The sequence below is a fragment of the Eleutherodactylus coqui genome, chromosome 6, assembly GCF_035609145.1.
Source record: "Eleutherodactylus coqui strain aEleCoq1 chromosome 6, aEleCoq1.hap1, whole genome shotgun sequence".
Classification (NCBI taxonomy): Eukaryota; Metazoa; Chordata; class Amphibia; order Anura; family Eleutherodactylidae; genus Eleutherodactylus; species Eleutherodactylus coqui.
The window spans coordinates 13,531,647-13,557,763 of record NC_089842.1 but is presented as its reverse complement, the minus strand read 5'-3'; the positions used below and the strand labels follow the sequence as shown (position 1 = coordinate 13,557,763).

At 47.9% G+C, this 26,117-nt stretch overlaps 1 protein-coding gene across 4 annotated transcripts in view; it reads right to left on the bottom strand.

Moving 5' to 3' along the window:
- Positions 1–1,749: 1,749 nt before the first annotated feature.
- Positions 1,750–26,117, bottom strand: part of KIF17 (kinesin family member 17) — a 43,176-nt gene continuing 18,808 nt past the window's right edge. For all 4 annotated transcript variants that reach the window (XM_066606291.1, XM_066606288.1, XM_066606289.1 and 1 more), the window contains 6 exons: positions 25,737–25,867; positions 24,252–24,483; positions 20,552–20,810; positions 7,993–8,057; positions 4,697–4,814; positions 1,750–2,631 (listed from right to left, as the gene is read on the bottom strand). In XM_066606291.1, coding sequence (XP_066462388.1) covers positions 2,423–2,631; positions 4,697–4,814; positions 7,993–8,057; positions 20,552–20,810; positions 24,252–24,483; positions 25,737–25,867 — 1,014 coding nt within the window. In that variant the 3' untranslated portion in view covers positions 1,750–2,422. The remainder of the gene's footprint in view (positions 2,632–4,696; positions 4,815–7,992; positions 8,058–20,551; positions 20,811–24,251; positions 24,484–25,736; positions 25,868–26,117) is intronic.

Sequence of the window (26,117 nt, the reverse complement as noted above, 5' to 3'; positions counted from 1 at the left end):
CCAGATCGTAGGTCTCGTACCCCAACGGATGAGTGTCCCGGCCAGATCGTAGGTCTCATACCCCAACAGATGAGTGTCCCGGCCAGATCGTAGGTCTCGTACCCCAACGGATGAGTGTCCCGGCCAGATCGTAGGTCTCGTACCCCAACGGATGAGTGTCCCGGCCAGATCGTAGGTCTCGTACCCCAACGGATGAGTGTCCCGGCCAGATCGTAGGTCTCGTACCCCAACGGATGAGTGTCCCGGCCAGATCGTAGGTCTCGTACCCCAACGGATGAGTGTCCCGGCCGGATCGTAGGTCTCCTACCCCACGAATGAGTGTCCGGCCAGATCGTAGGTCTCCTACCCCAACAGATTAGTGTCCCGGCCAGATCGTAGGTCTCGTACCCCAACGGATGAGTTTCCCGGCCAGATCGTAGGTCTCGTACCCCAACGGATGAGTGTCCCGGGACGGCCAGATCGTAGGTCTCGTACCCCAACGGATGAGTGTCCCGGCCAGATCGTAGGTCTCGTACCCCAACGAATGAGTGTCCCGGCCAGATCGTAGGTCTCGTACCCCAACGGATGAGTGTCCCGGCCAGATCGTAGGTCTCATACCCCAACAGATGAGTGTCCCGGCCAGATCGTAGGTCTCCTACGAGTGTCCCGGCCGAATTGTAGGTCTCCTACCCCACGAATGAGTGTCCGGCCAGATCGTAGGTCTCCTACCCCAACAGATTAGTGTCCTGGCCATATCATAGGTCTCCTACCGCAACGAATGAGTGTCCCGACCTGATCCTAGGTCTCCTACCCCAATGGATGAGTGTCCCGACCTGATCCTAGATCTCGTCTACCCCAACGGATGAGTGTCCCAGCCTGATCCCAGGTCTCCTACCCCAATGGATGAGTGTCCCGACCTAATCCTAGGTCTCCTACCCCAACGTACGAGTATCCAGGCTTGATTGCAGGTCTCCTACTCCAGTGGATGAGTGTCCTGACTTGATGGCAGGTCTCCTATCTCAACGGATGAGTGTGCCATCCTGATTGCGGCTCTCTTTATAGAACTCTGAGCATCACAGGAATCTGCAACGCTCATTAGTTTGGGTCCGGAGATCTGCAGTTCAGCCAGGACACTCATCTGTATTATCAATGCATAACTGCTGCCAGAATACGCTTGTCTGTCCTTGGCCTTAATTGCAACCAACACTAGTGAATGTGGTCTTATTGCAATAAGGATGCTACCTCAAAACGGCAGTCGCGAAACACCCAACGGGACAACGTGGAATTCAATGTGACGGCATTCACTATCATTAATTGAAATGTAAGGGAATCTTTCACTGTGTTTATGCTGTGTGAACCCCAGGCAGCATGACCCCGGGCCAGGTACGCCTGTGCTCCGTGCACGTGTTACCCCGAAATGCTGGGGCTTTTCAGAATAAACAGACTTTAAAATTTGACTCGGCACAGAGCTCTGAGTGAAAGCATTGAGCTGCGCCGGCCTCTCCCTGCCGCAGCATGCGGTCTGACATGAAAATATGTTGTTTCTGAAACGCCGCAGAGTTTCAGTATAACGCAAGCACAGAGACAATAGGCAGCCCCATCCCGGATTCATGGCACCCGCGGTTCAGACAGCATGAATGCGGTGACAGGTTCACTGTAATAGAGGGACATTGCAATAGTTTCTAAGAGGTTTCCAAGGGCAACCAACAAACATCCGAATGGCGTAAAGAACGCAAACAGACTCCCGATGAGTAAAACTACAGAGAAGTATTTACAAAGTCCTTATAAACTGTGATATGAACTTTAATTAGTTTTGGAACTACATAACTAGTTATGACCCACGTGAGCCAATTAGATTCCTGCCCTCATGTCTCAAAAATGAGAGCATGAATGTGATTGGCGGCTACGAACCTCTGTTTTCCTCCACATTTATTTCTGGCTGTGGATTGTATCGTCAGACACTAGATGACTTATGTCAGGGTGATCTATGGCGCAGGATTGTGGTTCGAGAACGTTCACGGGAGAACACAACATCTCCTATAATGTACCATACATCGTGTTGTTGGACCGTTTACAATTATTGCACATAGTATTCCTTCCATAGGGCTTAAATAAAAATGACCTGTGATCACATTTATACACAATATTGCAATGCAATTTGTATCCCTCGAAATGTCTAAGTCACAGAAAATCACATAAATTGCATGCTATCCACCACACGTGTGCAGAGCCGTCTCGCACCCCGGCCGCTGGTGTCCGGATCGCTCCACATTGTCATTTATGAAGTCCTGTTCTTAAGCAGATTGCCCCTCCCAACTATTATACACCCTGTGTGCGTCATGCAAGGAGGGCGTCCAGGCAGTGCAGAAACATCTCACGGTCCTTACAGAAGGTTCCTTCTGTCATCTTGGGGGTTCCGGATCAGCAAGTCTCCCCCAGATCTTCAGACAGCTTCTGGATTTGCATGGCTTCTGCTTTTCTTGCGCTTGGTTTTGGCAGATGAGGTGGTAATCTCCAGGGACTCCAGTCTAAATGGCCGGGGGAGCGGTGCGTCCAGGGATTGAACCGGGGACACAGAGTTGAGACTGGCAGGCAGGATGGTTGGGGATGTGTTGAGCGGAGAGCTGTAGGCTGGAGAACTGCTGTGTAGAGCTGAATGGGGAGAAGATGAGAAATGACACGATGGGCGTTAGCTAGGACTGCGATGCGAAACGTGTCGTGTTGTAACGTCGCATCTAACTACGGTCTACGGTGCTGTGTTGCAACTAAGGGAGCGTTCTGCTATTGTAGACGCTGCGCGACTTCTGTCGAAAACCGTAATGTGACGGAAACTCCTAACGTAAAACAAAAGGAACCATTCACTTCTATTGTGGATCAGACACTTCTTTGGTAATTACTGCGCAGGACTTTGGGTTCGGCTGGTTTCAGATGATGCGGTTTTATCACAATTCAGTCCGGTTGCAACCAAATCAAAAAGTGCCATAAAATCGCGTGCGATCATCCAGTGAGTTTGTAACCACAGCATCTGAATACAGGCTAAAACCCAGATATTCACCTTATGGTATACTCCTTGCTGTGCGACCGCAGAGCCACCTGCATGTACCTCTAGGGATACGGCCACTTTTTATACTGCAAAATACTGCTTTTTTTGCCAAGATTTTGCGGTACCTCTAGTAAAAACCTGCAACAAGACTGTTGATAGTAAATATATCCTAAGGCCACATTTACATGGGCGTATTTGTGCTTTGTATTACACGTGTAATACGGAGAGCTTAAACCCCATTGGTGGGAAATAAGGTATTCAGATATGCGTTTTTCACACACGTAAATAAAAATAGTTATTTCTTTTGGAAGTGGAGATGAAAACCCCCCAAATATCATCAAGCCCTAAAGTCCAAAAATAGGATGTGTCACTAAGGGGTTAAAATGTTGGAGTAAAGGTTTTTTTTTTTTTGTTTTAATTTGGGGTGCTGGAGTTGCCCTCTTCACCTTGGCTTGCAGCCAGCATGGCGATTCCATGCATAATGGATTTCTTAAGGCCTCCTTCACACGGGCAACAAAGTCGCATGCATGTGAAGCCCATGCTTTTCTATGGGTTCCTTCACACATGCGATATTTTGTAGCATTCAACAACCCGACACAGTAACCTCGCAGGTCCGGCGATATGCCCGCGACTCGTGAGGTTTTGTAGCCAATGTTTCCCTATGGAGCCTTCCTCTCTGTTGCATCAGATGAAAACGAGATTTTCGTCCAGTGCGATGCAACTTTGACAGTAGAAAATCCTCCTGTCAAAGCCTAAACTAAGCCTTAGCTGCAGAAAAAAATAAAACATGCACATCCATCACCTTAGATGCGCCGTCAGCCCGGCCGCAGCTTCTCCCAGCTTCCCGGCACTGATCATCTTCTGTCCGGGGATTGAAAAATCCCCACCTTCTGGAAGAGCTGGCTGTGATTGACTGACGCTTAGCCAATCACAGCCAGCACTCGATGAATGCCTGTGATTGGGTCACGCAACTTTGTAGCGCTACAAAATCGTGGTATTGCCGCAAGAAGATACAGCGATATCGCACGGACCAGCAATGCGATATCGCTGTGATTTTCTCGCGGCGATGCTGTGTCGCCCGTGTGAACGAGGCCTAAAGCCCATTTACACGGAACAATTGTTGCTCAAAATTTACTCAAACTTCAGCCTGCATAAAAATCATCCGCGGCAGGAGCGCAAACAACTGCGAACGAATTAGCGGTGGCGCCACTCGCTCATGCGCTTGTTCAAATGAGAATTCATGTAAAAGGGGCATTACTGGCAGTTTGTGGTTTGTGCATCTTTATACTGTCCAGTCTAGGTTTATATTACCTATTAATTGGCTTAGTTTTATGCCTTTTTTGTGCATTTTTGGCATACAAGGCCACGCCCCTTTACATTAGAAAAGGGGTGTGTCTTTGTTGCAGCCACACCACTTTTGGAAATGGCAAAAAATGTGTCTGAAAGGGTCTAAATCACCATAAATGTGGCGCGGAGCGTGTAAGAAATTTTCTGGCCCAACTTGTGCCAGTAAACTGTTGCATCCTCACCAGTCGGTCTGCCCCGTAGATTACATCTATTCCTACTGATTGTTAGACGACCGTTATATAGAAGTGATTTTAGCGCGTGACACCGATGTGCTGCACTGATGACCCCGGCAGATCTGACCACCCCCCCCGGAGTCAGAGCACTCACCCAAGCTCTTCATGTGATCGGCGCTGAGGATTTGGCTGGCACGCTTGGACTTGAAGTAGTTGCTTGCGAGGTTTTCACTGTCACTTTTGTTGAGCATGACCTTGTATCGGTCTTCACCCTGAAAAGGAGATTCTGTATAATCCAGTTTGATACGATTTTCAGTACAGAACTGACATTTCTAAAGAATCCTGCAATGTTCCGGACTATCTGAGTGTCTGCGGTGCGCCGCGCTGTTTGTATTCATGTTACGGACTATCTGAGTGTCTGCGGTGCGCCGCGCTGTTTGTATTCATGTTACGGACTATCTGAGTGTCTGCGGTGCGCTGTTTGTATTCATGTTCCGGACTATCTGAGTATCTGCGGTGGGCCGGGCTGTTTGTATTCATGTTCCGGACTGAGTATCTGCTGTGCGCCGCGCTGTTCGTATTCATGTTCCAGACTATCTGAGCATCTGCGGTGCGCCGCGCTGGCAGCTATTACAGCCACTTAGTAGAACACAAATCAGTCCATCTCGGGATGCCTCTGATTCATTATTTTTCCTTTCAGCACTTACTGCAAGACTGCGATAAAATGTAACAGTTTTGTAGCGATTTGGCAAAAAATGGTGTTTTGCGATAGTCACAGCATTCTTGACAAAGACCCTTATGTATTATTGTATCTTGATGCCACCAGGAAGAACTGGTGGAGTCAAGATTGACAGGGGGTGATGCCCCTTGTACCTGATTGGCTGCAGAGGTGGATGGGCTGCAGCTCCTGGCAGCCCAGTAAGCTCATGCTGCAGCTGCAATCCAGGGAGCCCTTCACCTCCGTTCCTTCCCAAGGCGCTTAGCGGCACACCCAGCACAGCTCTGGAGGCAGAGAGCAGCCTGCAGGGATTTCTGACAGGGATGGAGGATTAGTCTAAGGGTAAGTGTAACAGTTAGCCTTATATTATAAAAGTGAGGCTAACTTGTTACACTTACCCCTTACCCTAACCCTCCATCCCTGCTACAAATTGCCGCACGCTGCTTTTCCCATGCCTCACCCCTGACAGCCTCTCCTGCCACTGTGTGCTTCCGCTCCCCCTGCGGCCGAAGCAGGCGGGAGCGCTGTGAGTGGCATCCCCACTGCTGTCCCCTGCTCCTGCTCACCCTGCACTGGCACTGTAGTCTCCCGCTGCCGCTCCCCCTGCGGGCAAAGCAGCTGGGAGCGCTGTCAGTTGCGTCGCCGCTGGTGTCCCCGGGTCCCACTCCTGCTGCACCGGCTAAGTTGCCTCCTGCTTCCACTCCCCCTGCAGGCCAAGCAGGCGGCAGCGCTGTCACTGGTCTCCCCGGTGAAGTCCAGCACTGTAGGCTTCCGCTTCAGCTCCCCCTGCGGCCAAAGCAGGTGGGAGCACTGTCACTGCCGTCCCTGGGGCCCACTTCTCCTGTAGCATGTCTCCGCTTCGGCTCCCCTGCGCTGTTACTGGCATCCCTGGCTTCTACCTCCTTCCAGGACCTTTGCTTCTTGAGCCAATCAGGAGCTAGGGGTGTGAGAGGGGCGTTCCTCCTGTCAAACCCCTAACTTCCGGTGGCGTCAAGATACAATAATACTGACCCTTATTTGGGTCAAAACATTGTGTGTTATATTTAAAAGGGTTGTCTGGTACTTAAAGGGGTTGTCCCGAGGCAGCAAGTGGGTCTATACACTTCTGCATGGCCATAATAATGCACTTTGTAATGTACATTGTGCATTAATTATGAGCCATACAGAAGTTATAAAAAGTTTTATACTTACCTGCTCCGTTGCTGGCGTCCTCGTCTCCATGGTGCCGACTAATTTTCGCCCTCCGATGGCCAAATTAGCCGCGCTTGCGCAGTCCGGGTCTTCTTCTTTTCTGAATGGGGCTCCGTGTAGCTCCGTGTAGCTCCGCCCCGTCACGTGCCGATTCCAGCCAATCAGGAGGCTGGAATCGGCAATGGACCGCACAGAAGCCCTGCGGTCCATGAAGACAGAGGATCCCGGCGGCCATCTTCAGCAGGTGAGTATGAAGACGCCGGACCGCCGGGATTCAGGTAAGCGCTGTGCGGGTGGTTTTTTTAACCCCTGCATCGGGGTTGTCACGCGCCGAACGGGGGGGGGGGTTTAAAAAAAAAAAAAACCCGTTTCGGCTGGGACAACCCCTTTAAGGGATTTATTTCTATTACTGACCTATCCTCAGGATAGAATATCAATAGATGATCAATGGGGGTCCGCCATTCAAGATCGGTACAATTGTATCTTGTCTCCACCACCAGAATGGGTAGAGACCTAGTGATGGGCTGTATCCGCCCAGTGTACGCCCACAAGCTGCTGATTTGATGCCTGTGGGAAGGTCCTAGCAGCGTGGGGATTTAGTTATGCCTGGGATGGAGGGTTAGAGTTAGGTTCAGTGTTGGGCTTACATTATTAACTGTAAATACTTCCATGTGAGAGCGGCGCAGTAACATGGAAGCATTTACAGCAAATAATGTAAGCCTTATGCAAAAACTAACCCTAACCCTCAATCCTGGCAAAAAATTACTACCCACACTGCGAGGACATTATCGGACCTGTAACATAATTCCCTCCCCCCGGCCACCTCCGCCACTGCCAAGCTGTTATCGGGGCCGTGCAGAGAGTGTGCCCCATTTCATGGGCACAGTACGAGGACAGGAGCTCGTGGTGAGTGGCAGGACCCGAAGCCCGACGGCGAAAGCGAGCCGTCAGCGGAGAAGGGAGACCAGAGTTGTGAGTGGCAGGACCTGAGAGGCTGAGAGCAGGGAGTGAGCCGTGCAGCCAATCAGGAACAGGGGGCATCACCTGGCTGTCAAACAGTACAACAGTACCTTCAAGATCCCCGTCGATCAGCTGATTTTCAGCACCGGAGTCAGTATGGACAGTGCAGCAGTCTGGTTTGGTATTGCAGGCACCGCTTACAATGTATTCAGTGCCGTACCACCCGGGCTGCTGCACTACACACACAAATCTCACATGATTTTCGTAGTTGTGTGAAAACGGCCTGACGGAGAAGAACATTAGAGATGCAACCGCAGGAGTGAAAGGGCCCTTAGTTAAATAAAACAAGGAAAATGGGAGCAAATAGAAATGTATGACACCCCATTCACTTACAGACCTAATGCATGCAATTCGGAGTTTTCACCAGTAGGTGAAGGTGCTGCTCTGGTTTCTGTGTAGTTAAGGACTGCAGCACTATCACCCCGTGTGACCTTGGCAGCCAGTTACCTATGACACTTTATATGTATACATATATATAAAATAGAGCGTACAGTTATCTACAAGCAGCGCTGAAGACGTACCAGGTGGTGCTCTCCGTTCTCGCTTGATGGCGTCCTCTTTGGTTTCGCTGATGGAAGACCTGGAGCTACAGAGGAAGTGAGAATAACTGTTATCTGCTATAGGACGAGCTGCACATTACTAATACTAGTAATTATTAGGAAATTATAGTAAAAATGTTTCTTGTGGCGCAATGCGCCATGCAGCTGTGCTACATATACGTCACACACACACAGCTCTGCTACATGTACGTCTCACACACACACAGCTCTGCTACAGGCACACTACACACACAGCTCTGCTACAGGCACGCTACACACACAGTTCTGCTACAGGCACGCTACACACACAGCTCTGCTACAGGCACGCTACACACACAGCTCTGCTACAGGCACGCTACATACACACAGCTCGGCTACAGGCACGTTACACATACACGGCTCTACTGCATGCACATTACACACACACGGCTCTACTACATGCACGTTACACACACACGGCTCTACTACATGCACGTTACACACACACGGCTCTACTACATGCACGCTGCTCACACACAGCTCTGCTACATGCATGCTGCACACACACAGCTCTGCTACATGAATGCTGCACACACACAGCTCTGCTACATGAATGCTGCACACACACAGCTCTGCTACATGCATGCTGCACACAGCTCTGCTACATGTACGTCACACACACACAGTTCTGCTACATGCACACTACACACACACAGCTCTGCTACATGCACGTTACACACACACACACACACAGACACGACTCTGCTACATGCACGTCTAATGGTCTGGGGCCTGGGTGCAACCACATCCCCTATATTTACGCCCCTGCTGGTGAATCTTTCACTGTCAGCGCTGGGCGGGAGTCAGGTGACCGCTGGGGCCAATCAGAGGTAACAACGCTCTGTCCAAAATCGCTGGCATCATGGCGCCCAGGATGTGGACACTAATGCCGGGACAACAGAAGGTTACGCTATGGCCTCTAATTGGCCACTGTGGTCACCTGACTGCTGGCCAGCGCTGACAGCAGAAGATTCACCAGAGCTGCTCTGCTTTTTCCAGGGAGGAAAAGAGAGGTGAACGTCTATTCTTTTGTTATTTTAGAGCATGCCTGGCCATTATTATATATGTGATTATACTGGGAACACCCCTAATGACGCGCCCCTTTTTTTTAAAAGTTTTTGGTTTGTCATGCTCACTTTAAAAAAAACAAAGAAAAAAAAACATAATTCATCTATTTATCAATCGACGTCGTTGTCTGAGTGTCGTCATTCGTGGGACGACTTGTATTTTTCAGTGATGCTATTTACATTACCGTATAACGGGCTGATAAACCTTTACAACTTTCTAAGTGGAGTGAAATGGGTGGGAAAAGATGCAGTTCGGCCATCTTTGTGCGGTCCGGTTCTCACTGTGTGCACATTGTCGCCAAAATGACTGAACTTTATTTTTGTGGAATAGTAGGATTGGGATTCCAAATTTATGCAGTTTTTCTTTAACAGCCAGAAAAGATGGGAAATCTGCCATATTCAGATCAATCGGAGACTTGCCCAACTTTCTGGGTACCTTACAACTACCCATGATAGCGCTGCCGGACTGGCCTATGGTACCGACGGTTCTGGCCCCCACAGCACAGGAGCAGTGGCAGAGCGCACACCCCAAACCAAGACGGGAAAAGCAAAAGGCAATGGACAGAAACACCTGATCTTACTGCGGGACCCCGCCACGCACTATGCAGTAGTGTATGATCCACCAAATATATCCGGCATACAAGCATAGTCGCATACCTGACTCATACGGGAAATAGTACAACACACTGCATGATCTTCAACTTCACCCAAATTGTTTATGTTTGGGGAAGAAAACGAACTAGATCAGAAGATACCCAAACACATTCACTGAAAAAGCCAAAAATACCTGAAGGTCTGCAAAGCAGACACGGTCGCCATAGGCACGATCGCCATAAGGCAGGCACAATCGCCACCGGCACAATCGCCGTAGGGCAGGCGCAATGGCCTTAAGCCCTGAGGATATGTAGTCAGCCAGACAATAATGTGTGGAGGAGCAACTTGTTCCTGGCAAGCTAATATGCAGTCACCCACTCAACCCAGCCCAGAATGGGGAGGAGTGACTGCATATACTAAAAGCCTGCACATGTGAACGATACCAAAGATGTCAGCCATTGATAGGTGGTGACCCACCATACAGGATATCAACCCTGGCTGATATGACAGCGGGTTGCCCTGTATCTCTAAGGTGGGCCACACTGGCTGACATCTTGGGCTCCCCCACCAACTAGCAAACTACATACAAAAGTACTAATGCATACTGATAAAATGCGGGTGTTAGTACTGCATTTTGGCCAAAACGCATAGGCTGACGGACCGCGTCGAGGTCACACCGCTTCCGTCAGTACCTACGCTAACTCACGATAAATTACATAAAATCACAGAGGTGAGGAAAAAGAAAAAAACAAACACATTCACTGAAAAAGCCAAAAATACCTGAAGGTCTGCAAAGCAGACACGGTCGCCATAGGCACGATCGCCATAAGGCAGGCACAATCGCCACCGGCACAATCGCCGTAGGGCAGGCGCAATGGCCTTAAGCCCTGAGGATATGTAGTCAGCCAGACAATAATGTGTGGAGGAGCAACTTGTTCCTGGCAAGCTAATATGCAGTCACCCACTCAACCCAGCCCAGAATGGGGAGGAGTGACTGCATATACTAAAAGCCTGCACATGTGAACGATACCAAAGATGTCAGCCATTGATAGGTGGTGACCCACCATACAGGATATCAACCCTGGCTGATATGACAGCGGGTTGCCCTGTATCTCTAAGGTGGGCCACACTGGCTGACATCTTGGGCTCCCCCACCAACTAGCAAACTACATACAAAAGTACTAATGCATACTGATAAAATGCGGGTGTTAGTACTGCATTTTGGCCAAAACGCATAGGCTGACGGACCGCGTCGAGGTCACACCGCTTCCGTCAGTACCTACGCTAACTCACGATAAATTACATAAAATCACAGAGGTGAGGAAAAAGAAAAAAACAAACACATTCACTGAAAAAGCCAAAAATACCTGAAGGTCTGCAAAGCAGACACGGTCGCCATAGGCACGATCGCCATAAGGCAGGCACAATCGCCGTAGGGCAGGCGCAATGGCCTTAAGCCCTGAGGATATGTAGTCAGCCAGACAATAATGTGTGGAGGAGCAACTTGTTCCTGGCAAGCTAATATGCAGTCACCCACTCAACCCAGCCCAGAATGGGGAGGAGTGACTGCATATACTAAAAGCCTGCACATGTGAACGATACCAAAGATGTCAGCCATTGATAGGTGGTGACCCACCATACAGGATATCAACCCTGGCTGATATGACAGCGGGTTGCCCTGTATCTCTAAGGTGGGCCACACTGGCTGACATCTTGGGCTCCCCCACCAACTAGCAAACTACATACAAAAGTACTAATGCATACTGATAAAATGCGGGTGTTAGTACTGCATTTTGGCCAAAACGCATAGGCTGACGGACCGCGTCGAGGTCACACCGCTTCCGTCAGTACCTACGCTAACTCACGATAAATTACATAAAATCACAGAGGTGAGGAAAAAGAAAAAAACAAACACATTCACTGAAAAAGCCAAAAATACCTGAAGGTCTGCAAAGCAGACACGGTCGCCATAGGCACGATCGCCATAAGGCAGGCACAATCGCCACCGGCACAATCGCCGTAGGGCAGGCGCAATGGCCTTAAGCCCTGAGGATATGTAGTCAGCCAGACAATAATGTGTGGAGGAGCAACTTGTTCCTGGCAAGCTAATATGCAGTCACCCACTCAACCCAGCCCAGAATGGGGAGGAGTGACTGCATATACTAAAAGCCTGCACATGTGAACGATACCAAAGATGTCAGCCATTGATAGGTGGTGACCCACCATACAGGATATCAACCCTGGCTGATATAACAGCGGGTTGCCCTGTATCTCTAAGGTGGGCCACACTGGCTGACATCTTGGGCTCCCCCACCAACTAGCAAACTACATACAAAAGTACTAATGCATACTGATAAAATGCGGGTGTTAGTACTGCATTTTGGCCAAAACGCATAGGCTGACGGACCGCGTCGAGGTCACACCGCTTCCGTCAGTACCTACGCTAACTCACGATAAATTACATAAAATCACAGAGGTGAGGAAAAAGAAAAAAACAAACACATTCACTGAAAAAGCCAAAAATACCTGAAGGTCTGCAAAGCAGACACGGTCGCCATAGGCACGATCGCCATAAGGCAGGCACAATCGCCACCGGCACAATCGCCGTAGGGCAGGCGCAATGGCCTTAAGCCCTGAGGATATGTAGTCAGCCAGACAATAATGTGTGGAGGAGCAACTTGTTCCTGGCAAGCTAATATGCAGTCACCCACTCAGAAGATCAGAAGATACCCACTTGGCGTCCGGAGGAGCAGAATGACCAGTTCCACAGAGATCGGGAAACGGGCGTTATCCGAGACTCTAATATAGTATATCATTCCAAGTTACACAATTAAGGGAGATGGAATAAATCCTCCACAGTGCCACCTATTGAAAGGCAGCATTTCTTCGAGTCAAAGTGGGACTTTTTATACAAGCCTTTCAATAGGTGGCACTGTGGAGGATTTATTCCATCTCCCTTATTTGCATATTACCCAGAGGAGCGTGCGTGGCCATTTGAGTCTCCTCACTTAGTTTATAGTATATAGTTGCTCTCCCTAAGGAGAAAAGAGCGTTTCTGACCGAAGTTACACAATGATACAGTACTAGTTAAATTGTTGTTTTCTCTTTTAGATTGCAAATGATGATTGGTGCCTCAAAAGCTTTAGACCAGGGCCCAACGAGGGGCTGCAGCACTATCGTAAGGATCGCGTTGTGGGGGGAGGCGCGGGGGTTCGGCGCATGTCTTAGCCGGTACCTACACGTCCCTCACACAGGGCGACCAATCACATTTAGTGTGAATGCGGGCATTGTATATGCCAGCAGTTCTCCCTGAAACCAAACGCAGTAGCTGGATACTGCGCAAGGTTCTACCTGATGAACCTTTTTCTCTCTCTTCTTGCTCAATTCTATCTTTCTTCTCCCTATCCAAACCACCCCACCACCCTCACCCCGACCTGACTGACCTACAACCATTAGCCGAGCTAATTTATCTTATGCCCACGGTGACCAATGGCTGACATCACATTTTGCACCTTTAATGTGAGAGGACTGAACGGACCTACTAAGAGGGGGCAGATCATGGACCACCTCCACCGGAAGGGGATCATGGTTGTTTTCTTCCAGGAGACCCATTTCCAGGATACCAAGATACCTAAGTGTAGATATCGCCACTATACTACCTGGCATAACAGCCCACACCCAGACAAAAAAGCAGGCGGCACGTCCACAGTAATCCATAAAAATTTTCCGCACAGATTACTCTCTTCAGAAATGGACGAAAACGGGAGATATGTGTTCTTAAAAATTCAAGTGAATAACGACATAATAACACTTGCTAATGTGTACTTTCCCAACCAGGACCAGAAGAAGTTCGGTATCCGAGTGCTGGGGGCCCTGGCGGCTTTCGCAGGCGGCTCCTCCATCATCCTCGGTGGAGATTTCAACTTAATCATGGATCCGGCAAAAGACTCCTCGGGGGGTAAGTCGGGGGTTTCCCCCTCAACGACACGTAGAATTCGCATGGAATTAGCAAAGCTCAAGTTAGTCGACTTATGGCGAACATTACATCCCAGAGAGAGGGACTTTAGTTTTCACTCGCCCGCACACAATAGTTATCACAGGCTAGACCATCTGTTTATTTCACACGGGTTGTTGGACAGAAGGCCGTCGGCCTCTATGGGCCCCTTCCTTTGGTCAGACCATGCTCCAGTTTGGGGGTCCTTGATGGGGGGAAACACTGAAAGAACAAACCTTACGTGGCGACTTAATGATAACTTGCTAGAGGACGGAGCTTGCCTGCAGGACATTCAACAATCAATAGAATCATTCATAGAAACTCACAAAAACGATACTACACCCACGCCCTTTAAGTGGGAGGCACTAAAATGCGTCCTTAGAGGGATCTTTATATCGCACGGGGCACGATTAAAAAAGATGAGGACGGCTAGGCTAGAAGAGCTGTTGATACAGCTCGACGGCCTGGAAACGTCAAATAAAAATTCACCCGCAGACAGTATAGCAGCAGAAATCTCCACAACTAGAATTAAAATCCTGCGTATACTAGATCAGGCGTCACTATGCCGTAGGGACAAATTCAAGGGACTGCACTATGAGCACGGAAATAAATGCGGTAAGGGGTTAGCGAGGGCCCTCAATCCTAGAGAAGCACAGACATACGTGTTTGAGGTCCATAAACCCGGGAAGGGGATGGTCCACAGCAACACGGAGATCTTAGAGAGCTTCCACACTTATTACCAGGAACTCTACAACCTGGAGGGGAACCTAGGGGACCCCAAGAATAACCTTGATGCAGAGAAGAACACATACATAACTGAAAACTCCCTCACCCACATAACAAGCGAGGAAGCGAGGGCACTAGAAGAGGACTTCACTCTGCAAGAGTTAAAGGAAGCAATCACTACATTAAAAATCGGAAAGAGTCCGGGACCCGACGGTCTAACCCCCCGCTTTTACAAAATATGCATGGAGAAACTAGCCCCTCTGATGCTGGAAACATTCAACGCAATCTCGAGATCATGTCCCTTCCCGGCGCAGGCCCTACAGGCGATAATCACGGTCCTCCCTAAGCCGGGCAAGGACCCGTCATGCTGTGGGAGTTACAGACCGATTTCACTACTCAATATAGACACCAAACTATTTGCTAAATTATTAGCGAGTAGATTAAAAACTCATATACCTAGCCTGATACATGGCGACCAGGTGGGCTTTGTGCCGGGAAGGGAAGCAGGAGATAGCACAATTAGGATCTTGGCCCTGATCTCGAGAGCAACAGAGTCTGGTGCACCATTGTGCTTGCTGTCCGTCAACGCCGAGAAGGCGTTTGACAGGGTCGATTGGGGATTCCTGGAGATGACCCTAAAGCAGTCGGGGATGGGCCCTAGATTCTTGGGGTGGATCAAAGCATTATACAGCAACCCGACAGCGAGGGTAAGGGTGAACGGTAGACTCTCTCAGCAAGTGAAGATCAGAAACGGCACAAGACAGGGCTGTCCGTTGTCACCATACCTGTACATCCTGGTAATGGAGACATTGGCAAATGCACTCAGGGCCAATCCCAGCATCAGAGGGGTACAGGTGGCAAAAAGTGAACAAACAGTAGCCCTATACGCCGATGATTTATTATTATACCTCACAAATCCAAGGGTGGCGCTCCCCTGCGTACTCGAAGAATTCCGCAAATTTGGCAAGGTGTCCAACTTTAAGGTAAATCTGAACAAATCAGAAATCCTAAATGTCAATATCCAAGAAAGTGAAGAGGCAGCCCTGAAGGCATCTTTTCCATTCAGATGGAAGAAAGAGGGGATTAAATATTTGGGCATAAACATTACCCCTAAAATGGAAGACCTGTTCCAAAAAAATTACCAACCGCTAATAACAAAATTAGAAGAAGACCTGGACAGGTGGCGCAGCGCGCCCCTCTCCTGGTTCGGTAGGATTAGTTCAATAAAGATGAACGTCCTCCCCAGGTTCCTGTATATGTTACAGACGGTGCCCATTCGTCTCCCAGGGACATACATGCATAGAATCAGGAGAATAATGATGAGATTTATCTGGGGTGGTAGGAGGCCGAGGCACAGCTGGAGGGCCCTTACAGGGCCAAGAGACAAAGGGGGTATGGGGGTCCCAAATATCTCGCTCTACCACAAAGCAACCCTGACCCGACGTATACTAGAGTTGACACATAACAAGACACAGAAAAGATGGGTAACTATGGAACAAGAATCGATACCATATAGGGGAGCAGGCCTTATCTGGATTCCAGGTAACGGACAACACAAAAAGCTGGGACTATCCCCATTCACAGAGGAGTTGATCTCGGTGTGGTTGGGAGTGGCCTCCAGGTTGGAATTAATCAAGAGGCCAGGACCACTAACCCCACTAGTGGGTAACACAAACATCCCGACATTCCTCAAGGGCTCACCTCTTGTTAATATGTTAACAGAAAACCGACCAGGGGATATACCAAGAGTAAAAGATATGATCACTGGAGAAGGTCTAAAAACACTGGAGGAAATTTTGGGGGACCGGGGACCCCCAGCTGGAGCATGGTATCAGTACCTCCAACTATGCCACTATGTCAGATCCCAAGGAAGTATAAGGTTGTTGGGATCAGCTCCCACAACGTTCGAAAGCCAATTTGTCCTCAACCCAAAAACAAAAAGTAAAATCTCTGATCTATATCGCTACATGGTAGAAACAGACACTGGGAGGTGCGGGATAGCCTTAGAGAGAGAGTGGGCGAGGGAGCTGGGCCGCTTGCCCCCCGAGGAGGACTGGAAAAAAGCCTATATTCTAACACATAAATTGAATATCTCAAGCAAATTTCAAGAACTGAACTATAAAATTTTGACGAGATGGTATAAAACACCAGAGCGGTTGGCCAAAATCTTCCCGCAGCACTCGGATACCTGTTGGAGATGTCTCACGGAGAGGGGCACATATACACACATCTGGTGGTCGTGCTCGATGATCGGCCCCCTATGGCGGGATGTGGGAGCCTTATATTCCTGGATCAGCGGGAAAACTGTCCGGCTGACACCAGAAATAGCGTTATTGTCAATGTTTCAGGGGTCACTGGCGGGGGCCAAGAGATCACTGTTGAGGTTCTTTGTATTGGTGACTAGACAAGTGATCCCACTAAAGTGGAAGGTACCGTTGGCCCCCACCAGGTTGATGTGGATAGAAAAACTGGATGAGATCGGATATATGGAGGAACTGTGTGCAAGAGATGAAATGCGTCTCAAGAAACACCTGACGACCTGGTATGCCTGGTCCTCGCAACGAGAAACGGTTGAGATCTCCAATTGGGTCACAAGTGGAATAATTCCCGCCCCCAGGATCCAACCGTCTCTTGACGACTAGAGGCATATAAAACGGACTTGAAGGGAAAGGAACACCAGGTCAGTCTATTCCCCCCCCCCCCCACTCACCCCTCCCCTTCATACTATTCTTCTAACTTTACTCTGTTTTTCTCTTTTCCCCACTCTAGATTCTGCTAGAGCTATATCTGACAAATCGTACCAACTATTGTATTAAAGGAGATGTCCCGAGGCAGCAAGTGGGTCTATACACTTCTGTATGGCCATAATAATGCACTTTGTAATGTACATTGTGCATTAATTATGAGCCATACAGAAGTTATAAAAAGTTTTATACTTACCTGCTCCGTTGCTAGCGTCCTCGTCTCCATGGAGCCGACTAATTTTTGGCCTCCGATGGCCAAATTAGCCGCGCTTGCGCAGTCCGGGTCTTCAGCTTTCTTCTATGGAGCCGCTCGTGCCAGAGAGCGGCTCCGTGTAGCTCCGCCCCGTCACGTGCCGATTCCAGCCAATCAGGAGGCTGGAATCGGCAGTGGACCGCACAGAAGAGCTGCGGTCCACGAAGGTAGAAGATCCCGGCGGCCATCTTCAGCGGTAAGTATTGAAGTCACCGGACCGCCGGGATTCAGGTAAGCGCTGTGCGGGTGGTTTTTTTAACCCCTGCATCGGGGTTGTCTCGCGCCGAACGGGGGGGGGGTTTAAAAAAAAAAAAACCCGTTTCGGCGCGGGACATCTCCTTTAAGTTAACAATATTAAATGGTTTATAAAATACCTTAAGGTATAATGTTCCAGATTACAACTAAGAACCAGACAGGAGGTAGTTGGTAATAGTTTACTGTTAACAACATAAAATTGTTTGATGATGCAATATGGCCAGAATTACTGGCCCCAGGTGATCTATGTTTTATTTCTGTTAAAAGACAAAATTGAATAAAAGTATTTTGAACCAAATTTATGTAGTTTTGTTTTTGCTGTAATTACTCTAAATAAAAAAAATATCTTTGGAAATGTACAATGTTTTTCCGCCGCCGTCGCCTGACCGCCATAACTTTAGCTTTCCGTCGATGCAGTTAGGCTCGTCTTCTGTGGGACGTCCTGTAGTTTCTATTAGTAGAAGTTTGGAGTTCAAGTGATTTTTGATTGCTTTTATTACATTTTTTACTTGGAGATGGGGGTGACCAAAAGAGCGCGATGTGGCATTATTCCGAGGTTCACCATGTGGGATAAATAATGCGTTTGATAGATCAGACTTTTACAGACACGGCGATACCAAATATTGTTTGGGGGAGGGAGGGCGTGTTTAACTTTGATTTTTCTATTATTAATATAGGAAATATGTGGTGTTTAAACTTTTATTACCTTTTATTTTTTAATAATAAATATTTAATATAACTTTTTCTTACATTCTTTATACATTTTTTTAGTCCCCATAGGGGAATTGTACTTGGGTCATTTGATCACTCATTAATAGAGATGAGCGAGTATACTTGCTAAGGCACATTACTCGAGCGAGTAGTGCCTTAGCCGAGTATCTCCCCGCTCGTCTCTAAAGATTCGGGGGCCGGCGCGGGTGACAGGTGAGTTGCGGCGGGGAGCAGGGGGGAGAGAAGGAGAGAGAGATCTCCCCTTCGTTCCTCCCCGATCTCCCCTGCCGCTCCCCGAATCTTTAGAGACGAGCGGGGAGATACTCGGCTAAGGCACTACTCGTTCCAGTAATGTGCCTTAGCGAGTATACTCGCTCATCTCTACTCATTAACTGTAACGCAATCCCATAGTAACCCAGCAGCACCCAACAATCTCATCTCAACGTGCGACCCCACTCCATATAAATCCCGCATGCCCAAGGTGTACAGGTTTGCCCTCAGGTGTGAAGGGGTTAAGGACCTAAAGGACCAAACACTCTGAAGCGGTTTTACTAGAGTTGAGCGAACGTACTCTGTCGAGCTTGATGTGCGTTCGAGTATTAGCGTACTCGATGGTGCTCATTACTCGAACAAGCATCAAGCCGTGTTCGACCCCGCCCCAGTTTTTGGCTCCTCCCCGCCGTGACATATAGGGCCATTTTTAATACTTTTATTCGATGAAATGTTTTATTGTTTGTTGTGTTTTATTAGGGGTATTGTGTACAAAAAGTTACACAAAATTCATTTATAATTCCTTATCTTTAAAATTAGAATATTTTCACTAAAATAAAGTACAAGAATGGGCTCGCCGTTTGGTTTTGGGCATTTTGATGTAGAACTTGTATAGTCTCTGCTTTAGCTGGCACGGCCGGCGGGTGGTTTTCTTTTTATATACCCATATGTACATTTGTTTTTTGTAATTATTTTTCTAACATTTGCAACCTCCGTGACGTCATGTAACATCTCTGGGGACAGTCACAAGGTTATTCATCTATGGGAGCCCTAATTATAGGGGAAAACATCCTCCTATGTAGTCACCATCATAGCTGATCTGGATCTAGTAAGACCCAGCAGCACTGCCATGCCAGGGTGCACTCGGTGATCACGTGATCGCCAAGTCCAATGGAGGAATCAGCTCTGCTACCTCCTCTATTCTCTACATAGTGCTCATTGAATGCTATGTACCACTTCTGCCTTCTCCTCTGTGTCCTCAGCTGTCTCTGACGCCGCTAGATTGCAGGAGCTTTAAACCCGCGCTATAGGCGAGGATTAGAGCCTAGGATACTCGGTCCTACATGGGTTACAGCTATGTTCACATGTAGTGGAGTTTGGAAAATCCACGCCTACATCTGCATGCAATGTGGATTTTGCTGCAGATTTAACCCCTCATCTGCAGAGGTGACATCCGTAATGAAGATCTGCAGCATAAACTGACATACTGTGGATTGAAGATCTGCAGGCCAATTTAGGCTGCACATTTTTCACAGCGCATGGATGGGATTTATTGAAGTCCAGTCCACGTTGCTGGTACCGTCAGGCCCCGCTCACGGGATTAGAAATCCGCAATGGAAAGATCAGGCACGAATTTCAATAAAAACGTGTCAGATGTCCGTACGGTCGGGGTACGTTCACACGGTGGAGTTCATCATGGAATTTTTCATGTCTGCCTCTAAAAGCCGCGACAAAATCCATATCTTTCTGTAGCGTTTCTGGCGCCGATCCGCTCACAGATTTAGCGCTGTCAATGGGAAAAATTTGTGTGTGGAATTCCGCCACGGAAATGTTGGAATAACACATGTGGATGAGTGCCGAAGACCACGGCAGAAAGATGCGAATTGTGCCAAGGCCTTTAGAGGTGGAATTCACTTGGGGGAAAAAAAAGATGTCATCCTTCAATTAGTAAGAAACCTTAAATCCAGGATGATGTGACCCCGATGAGCCCCGAAACAGTAGATGTGAAGTTCTGCCGCCTCTTACCCAACCCTTGCCTGTTCACCACACAGAGGATCCATTGGCATGAAGCCTCGTGGGTCTCCTGCCCGTCATCTATGCGAGTGACCGGGCTACACTGATGTAGGTCGGCCCAGCGGGTTGGGGGTGAAGAGTGACGGGCGCTTACCTGAGGGCAAACTAGTTTTCTGGACGACAACTTCAGGGATCCTCCAGCTGCCGCTGTCCTCGTCCCATGATGCCTCTCTCCTTATTTTATCCAGGTTGCTGTAATTACTGTCCCTCCGGATCAGCGGCTGGATCTGGTCTAACATCTGCTGGAAGAAAAGCAGCTCGCGTTCTTGGCGTCGTATCGTAACCAGGTAGTCGTCTCTGTCCCGGGCGAACTCTGCGTGGAGGTCTTCAATCTCCATCTCTGCAGCCTTTAGCTGTAATGCAGAAAGGAGGAGGTATGTGAGACGAGAAGATAATGCAAACTGCAGGGCCTGAGCTGTCACCTTCACAGTTGGCAATGCCTCTTGGTGTGTACAAGCTCCGAGGGGTTATCCACACAGCAGACCATGTCCACACGGAGCTCCTGAGGCTTAAAGCGACCCTATGAGCCTCGACAAACAAAGATGGCCGCAACGCTTCTCTGACTTCCTGATGCACATTGTGTATTTGTATGCATTGGTAGTCCAAATTGCTAGTGCTGCTCATGTAGTGTCTTAGATGTAGGCCTCGTCCACACGAGCGCTGTTTTGCGCGCACCTATGAGCGCACAAAACCACACGTCTAATGTTTTCCTATGGGGTGTTCACATGTCCGTGTTTTATATATATATATATATATATATATATAAATAATTTTTTTTTTTTTTTTTTTTTTTATTTATTTTTTTTTTACACACTAGGGATGATTTTCAGGGTACAGCTTATATTTAAAGCCCTTCCCCGAAAATCACTGCAGTGGTTGCCTGCATCCCATTGCTTTCAATGGGGCCGCTGCCAGCAGCGGCGGCCTCATTGAAAGCAATGGCCACGCAGCTTCATTCACACGCTTTTTTTGCACATCCGTGCAGCCCTGTTTTGCACACACATACGCATGTGCAAAACAATGCTTGTGTGAACGAGGCCTAATGATGCATACTAATATACAGTGTGCATCAGCTAGTCAGAGAGGCCGGTGTGGCCATATTTGTTTTGCGCAGCCTGGAGGGTCACTTTAAAAAGCTTTTCCAAGTCTGAACTATTAATGACCGATCCCCAGGATACATTAGGTTATTGATAGTTGATTGATAGGTGTCCACCACTCAGGACCTCCAGCGATCAGCTGTTAACCAGCCCACTCTCAGTGTGGATGGAGCAGAAAGCTGGCGGCTCCATAAACATTACAGCGGCTCAGGTTCATATTGCATTGAATTCAGTGGGAGCCATGCCTACACTGCCAACCTGGGCCTCTGAAGTGTGTACAGAGCGGTCAGCTTTCCGGCCTATGTTTCACTATGGGACCTGCAGAGCACAATGCAATAAGCTGTGGCAGTGTGCTCTGCCTGCACAGTCCCACACAGAACACTGCAGGACTTTGAAAAAAGAAGCAGGAAGACATTACCGATCTGCCGGCAACCTCCCGCTTCTATTTTCAAACTCCTGTACTGCTTTGTTAACAGGTTGCCACGGAGACCATGGGCTTGTCAGAAGCCAGCCCATGGTCTCTGTGGCAAGGTAAGGGCTGGTGCTTGGCTGTCAGAGGATAGCCAGGCACTAAGCTCTTACACAGCAGAGAATGGAGAAAACCTCCCATCTCTGCTGTGTTAACCCTTTACATGCCGCAGTCTATGCGACTGCAGCATGTAGAGAGCTGTCACCATCGGACCCCTGGAATGTAATCAGGGGGTCCTGATGGGTCTCAGTGGAAGTCCTCTAAAGGGACAAAAAAAAATTTAAAAGTTGAAAAAACAAGTAAAAAAAATTATAAATAAAATAAAAACACTTTTCTCCCTTTAGTTGTGTAATTATGTTTTTACATTTTTTATATTGTGGTATCCCTGCGTCGTAATGAGCCAGAGAAGGAAGTTAGTACATTATTTAACCCCTTAATGACGCGGTCCTCCCCCCGTTTGAAAAATCATAACTACTTTATTTATTCATCGACGTCGCTGCAGGAGGGCTTGTTTTTTGCAATAGTGCTATTTAAAGTAAGGAAAATGGTAGAAAGAAAAATGACCCCAGCGCTCGCTGGAGAGAAATTCCAATATGTATGGAAATAACTAGTTTATTTTGCAACGCGTTTCAGCCACTGCACGTGGCCTTTTTCAAGCATCTATTTAAAGTAACATATAATGTACTGAAAAACTTTTTTCCGTTGACGTACTTGAGTGAGGACTCATTTTTTGCGGGATGTCCTGTAGTTTTCGTTAGTACTCATTTGGAATACATACAAATTTTTGATCACTTTTTATTGCATTTTTTCTGGGAGACAGGGTGACTGAAAAAGTGCATTTCTGGCGTTCTTAATTTTTTTTTTTTCGGACTAGATTCACCGTGCGGGGTAAATAATATGCTACTTTGATAGATCAGACTTTTACGGTAGCGGCGATACGAAATACGTATTTTTCTTTTATGATTTAGATTTTTATTATAGAAAAAGGGAAAAAAACTATTAGAATTCGGTATTGGCATAATCGGACCGGCTGTAGAATGACTTTAATATATCATTTATATATATATAAACTGCTCAGAGGATGCTGGGAAAAAAATAAAAAAAACATGCCAGAAGTACAGATTTTGTTAATCTTGCCCCTAGAAAAAAATTAAATAAAAAGCAATCAAAATTTTACATGTTCCAAAATATTAGCTAAATGAAGATTAGAGTTCATCCTGCAATAAACACGGCCTTCTAGAGCTGGGAAAATAACATTAATACGGCTCTTGGAATGTGGCGACACAAAAGCAAACCTTTAAGGAAAAACATGGTTTAAATGTACAAAAATAGCAAAACATAAAAACTGTATAAACTTGGTATCGCCAGAATCATGTGACTCAGAGAATAATGTTATTACACTATTTATTCTGCATGTTGAACGCAGTAAAAATGAAATCCAAAAAACAAATGGCAGAATTTCTTTTTTTTCCCCCAATCTCTCTACAATTTTTTTTACAAAAGTTCTGCAATACATTATATATTCCCAAAAATGATGCCAACAAAAAGTACAACTTGTCCCGCAAAAAAACAAGCCCTCATACGGCCGTGTCAATGGAAAAATGAAAAAGTTATGGCTCTTGGAACGCGACTGCAAATTTAGTTGAAATTAATTGATTGGCCCATTTAAAGAACCTGCCCTGGTGGGTCTGACAGGGGGGGTAGGAAACCCGCCACTGAAGGGGTTAAAGAAACTGCCCTGGTGGGTCTGACGGGGGTAGGAAACCCGCCACTCAAGGGGGTTAATACAACATCCTACAGACTGCTGCTGTAATATGGAGCCTTAAATGAACTGGCCCACGAAATTAAGTTATTCCCTACACTGTAGATAAGGAACAACCATTTGACTGGTGCGGCTCTCACCATTGAGACCCCAATTAATCGCAAGAGCAGAGGTCCTGGAATGTATGGGGTAGTGTTCACACATGCACATTGCCACTCCATTCATTTCAGTGGGACTGTCAATGATAGCCGAGTACTTGATCTTGGCCATCTCTGAAATTAATGGAATGGCGGTGAACATGTGTGAGCACCGCTTCATTTGGCACCTCTGTTCTCATGAGTGGTGGAGGTCCCAGCAGTCAGACCCTCACCAATCAGCTATTCAGGGATAGGTTCTTTTGGGGGGCAACCCCATTTATACACTCAAGTCCTATGGTGTTTGTTTAGAGGATGAATGGCCCGCTTACCTTCTTCTGGATCTTCTCTAGATGTTTGCCCTTGGCCTGCAGCTCCTCCTGGATGGACTCATAAACATTAAGCAGTATTCTGTCACCGCTATCTTCATCCACGTTCTGCAGAGCAGCGATCAGTTCCCTTTTCCGCTCATCCGCATACTTCTTCCTGCGCTTGTGTTTCTCCTTCAGGTCCTTGTTTTTGGCCTGTTCCCCTCCGACCACCTGCTGCTCCAACATCTGCAACCTGCAGTTACAGCCCCTCTTATAGTTAGGATACGGCACTATGTTCACATCTGTAAGACTCCCTCCCATAGAGATCATCTAAGAGCCGCTGATCATCGGACGCCCCCTCGCTGCACAGTGCTAAGTGCTCATGACTACCTGCAGTCCTGCTGAACTTACCTCCCCATAGTTTATCCCCAACCATCATCGACTGCTGCAGTTATATGGATATTGGTTGTTTTTTTTGCAATCCAAACAAATGCCCTGAGTGGCCACTTTATTAGAGACCCCCATCTAGGAGCACATTGGACCTCCTTTGGTCCAACATGCTACCATCGCAGTAATTCATCATGCCATAGATTCCAATAGGTGAGGACATCATTCTGCAGGAATATCGGCCCCTGCGGACCGGAAGCCTCTTGTAGTTGCTGCAGATTAGACGGAGGTGCTGACATGTTCTGACCAGCTGACTGGAAGGGGTCATTGATTCATGCTGCTTGCGCCAAATTCTGCCCTCCCATCAGCACGGAGCAACAGAAATCTGGATCCATCTGACCAGGAGACGTTTCTCCACTGCACAGCAATACAAGTTTTGCCCCCTGGAGTCCCTCTGTTTCTCTTAGACACAATGGCGCTGGAACAAGTTGCTGCTTTTATAGCCCATCCGTGTGCAGGAACGGCGAGTTGTGCGTTCGGACACGTTAGTTGGAGCTACAGGGTTGTATTTGCTGACTGTGCAGCCTGTTGGTCAGAACGATTTCTAACATCCTCCTCCGACCCGTTTTGGTAAGAAGTTGTTTCCTTCCACAGGATCCCCTTTCACTGGGTGTTTTCCCTCAATCTCACCATTCTTGGTATATTCTCCACACTGTTACACAAGAAAACCTCCCGCAGTTCCCACTAACATGCTGACCCCGGCTAGTCTAGCACCGATGACCGGCCTCGTTGGAAGTCGCTCAGAGCGCTGGGTTCTCCCATTTAATGTGGATTCACACTGAAACTGATCCACAGAAAACTTGTCACGTGACTTTATGCCGCACTCCGGGGTCACGGGGAGAATGTCCATACAGGGAAGCGCCAATTGTGAGAGGGCCGGGGCTCTAATTAAGTGGCCATTCAGTCTATACTTGTGATGAAGCCCATAAATGGGATCTCAGTTGGCTTTTACTTGACTGAAAACTAAATGATGGTCTGAAAGATGGAACTTGCTGCGGCGTCCGCCATCGGGTCTACAGGCATCCCAGGAAACATCTAATGGTGAAACTACCCTCTCACCTGGCAAGTACTTGCTGGGGGCTGACCGACCGCATGGTGTCCGGTGGCGGGAGGAGTGTGGTCGCCGTAGCCTCCATCCCCACGTTGTCTCTTGTTACGCTGCGGAGATGTACGGCCACTTGTGCTTCTGGCTAAAACGAGGAATAATACATGAAAGTAGCAATAATGGAAGAAACAGACGTTTTGCTTTCCTTACGTAAAGCTGATCAGCGGTCTGCATGTATATTAGCATGTGGAGGTTTATACTAAATGTTCATGCGTCTCGATCAGGGCGCCTTCGCACTTGCGATAAAATCGCGTGATGCGAGAGTTAGTGAAAACGCAGAATTCTGAAACCAATGATTTTCAATGGTTTCCTTCACATTTGCGATGTTTTTACTC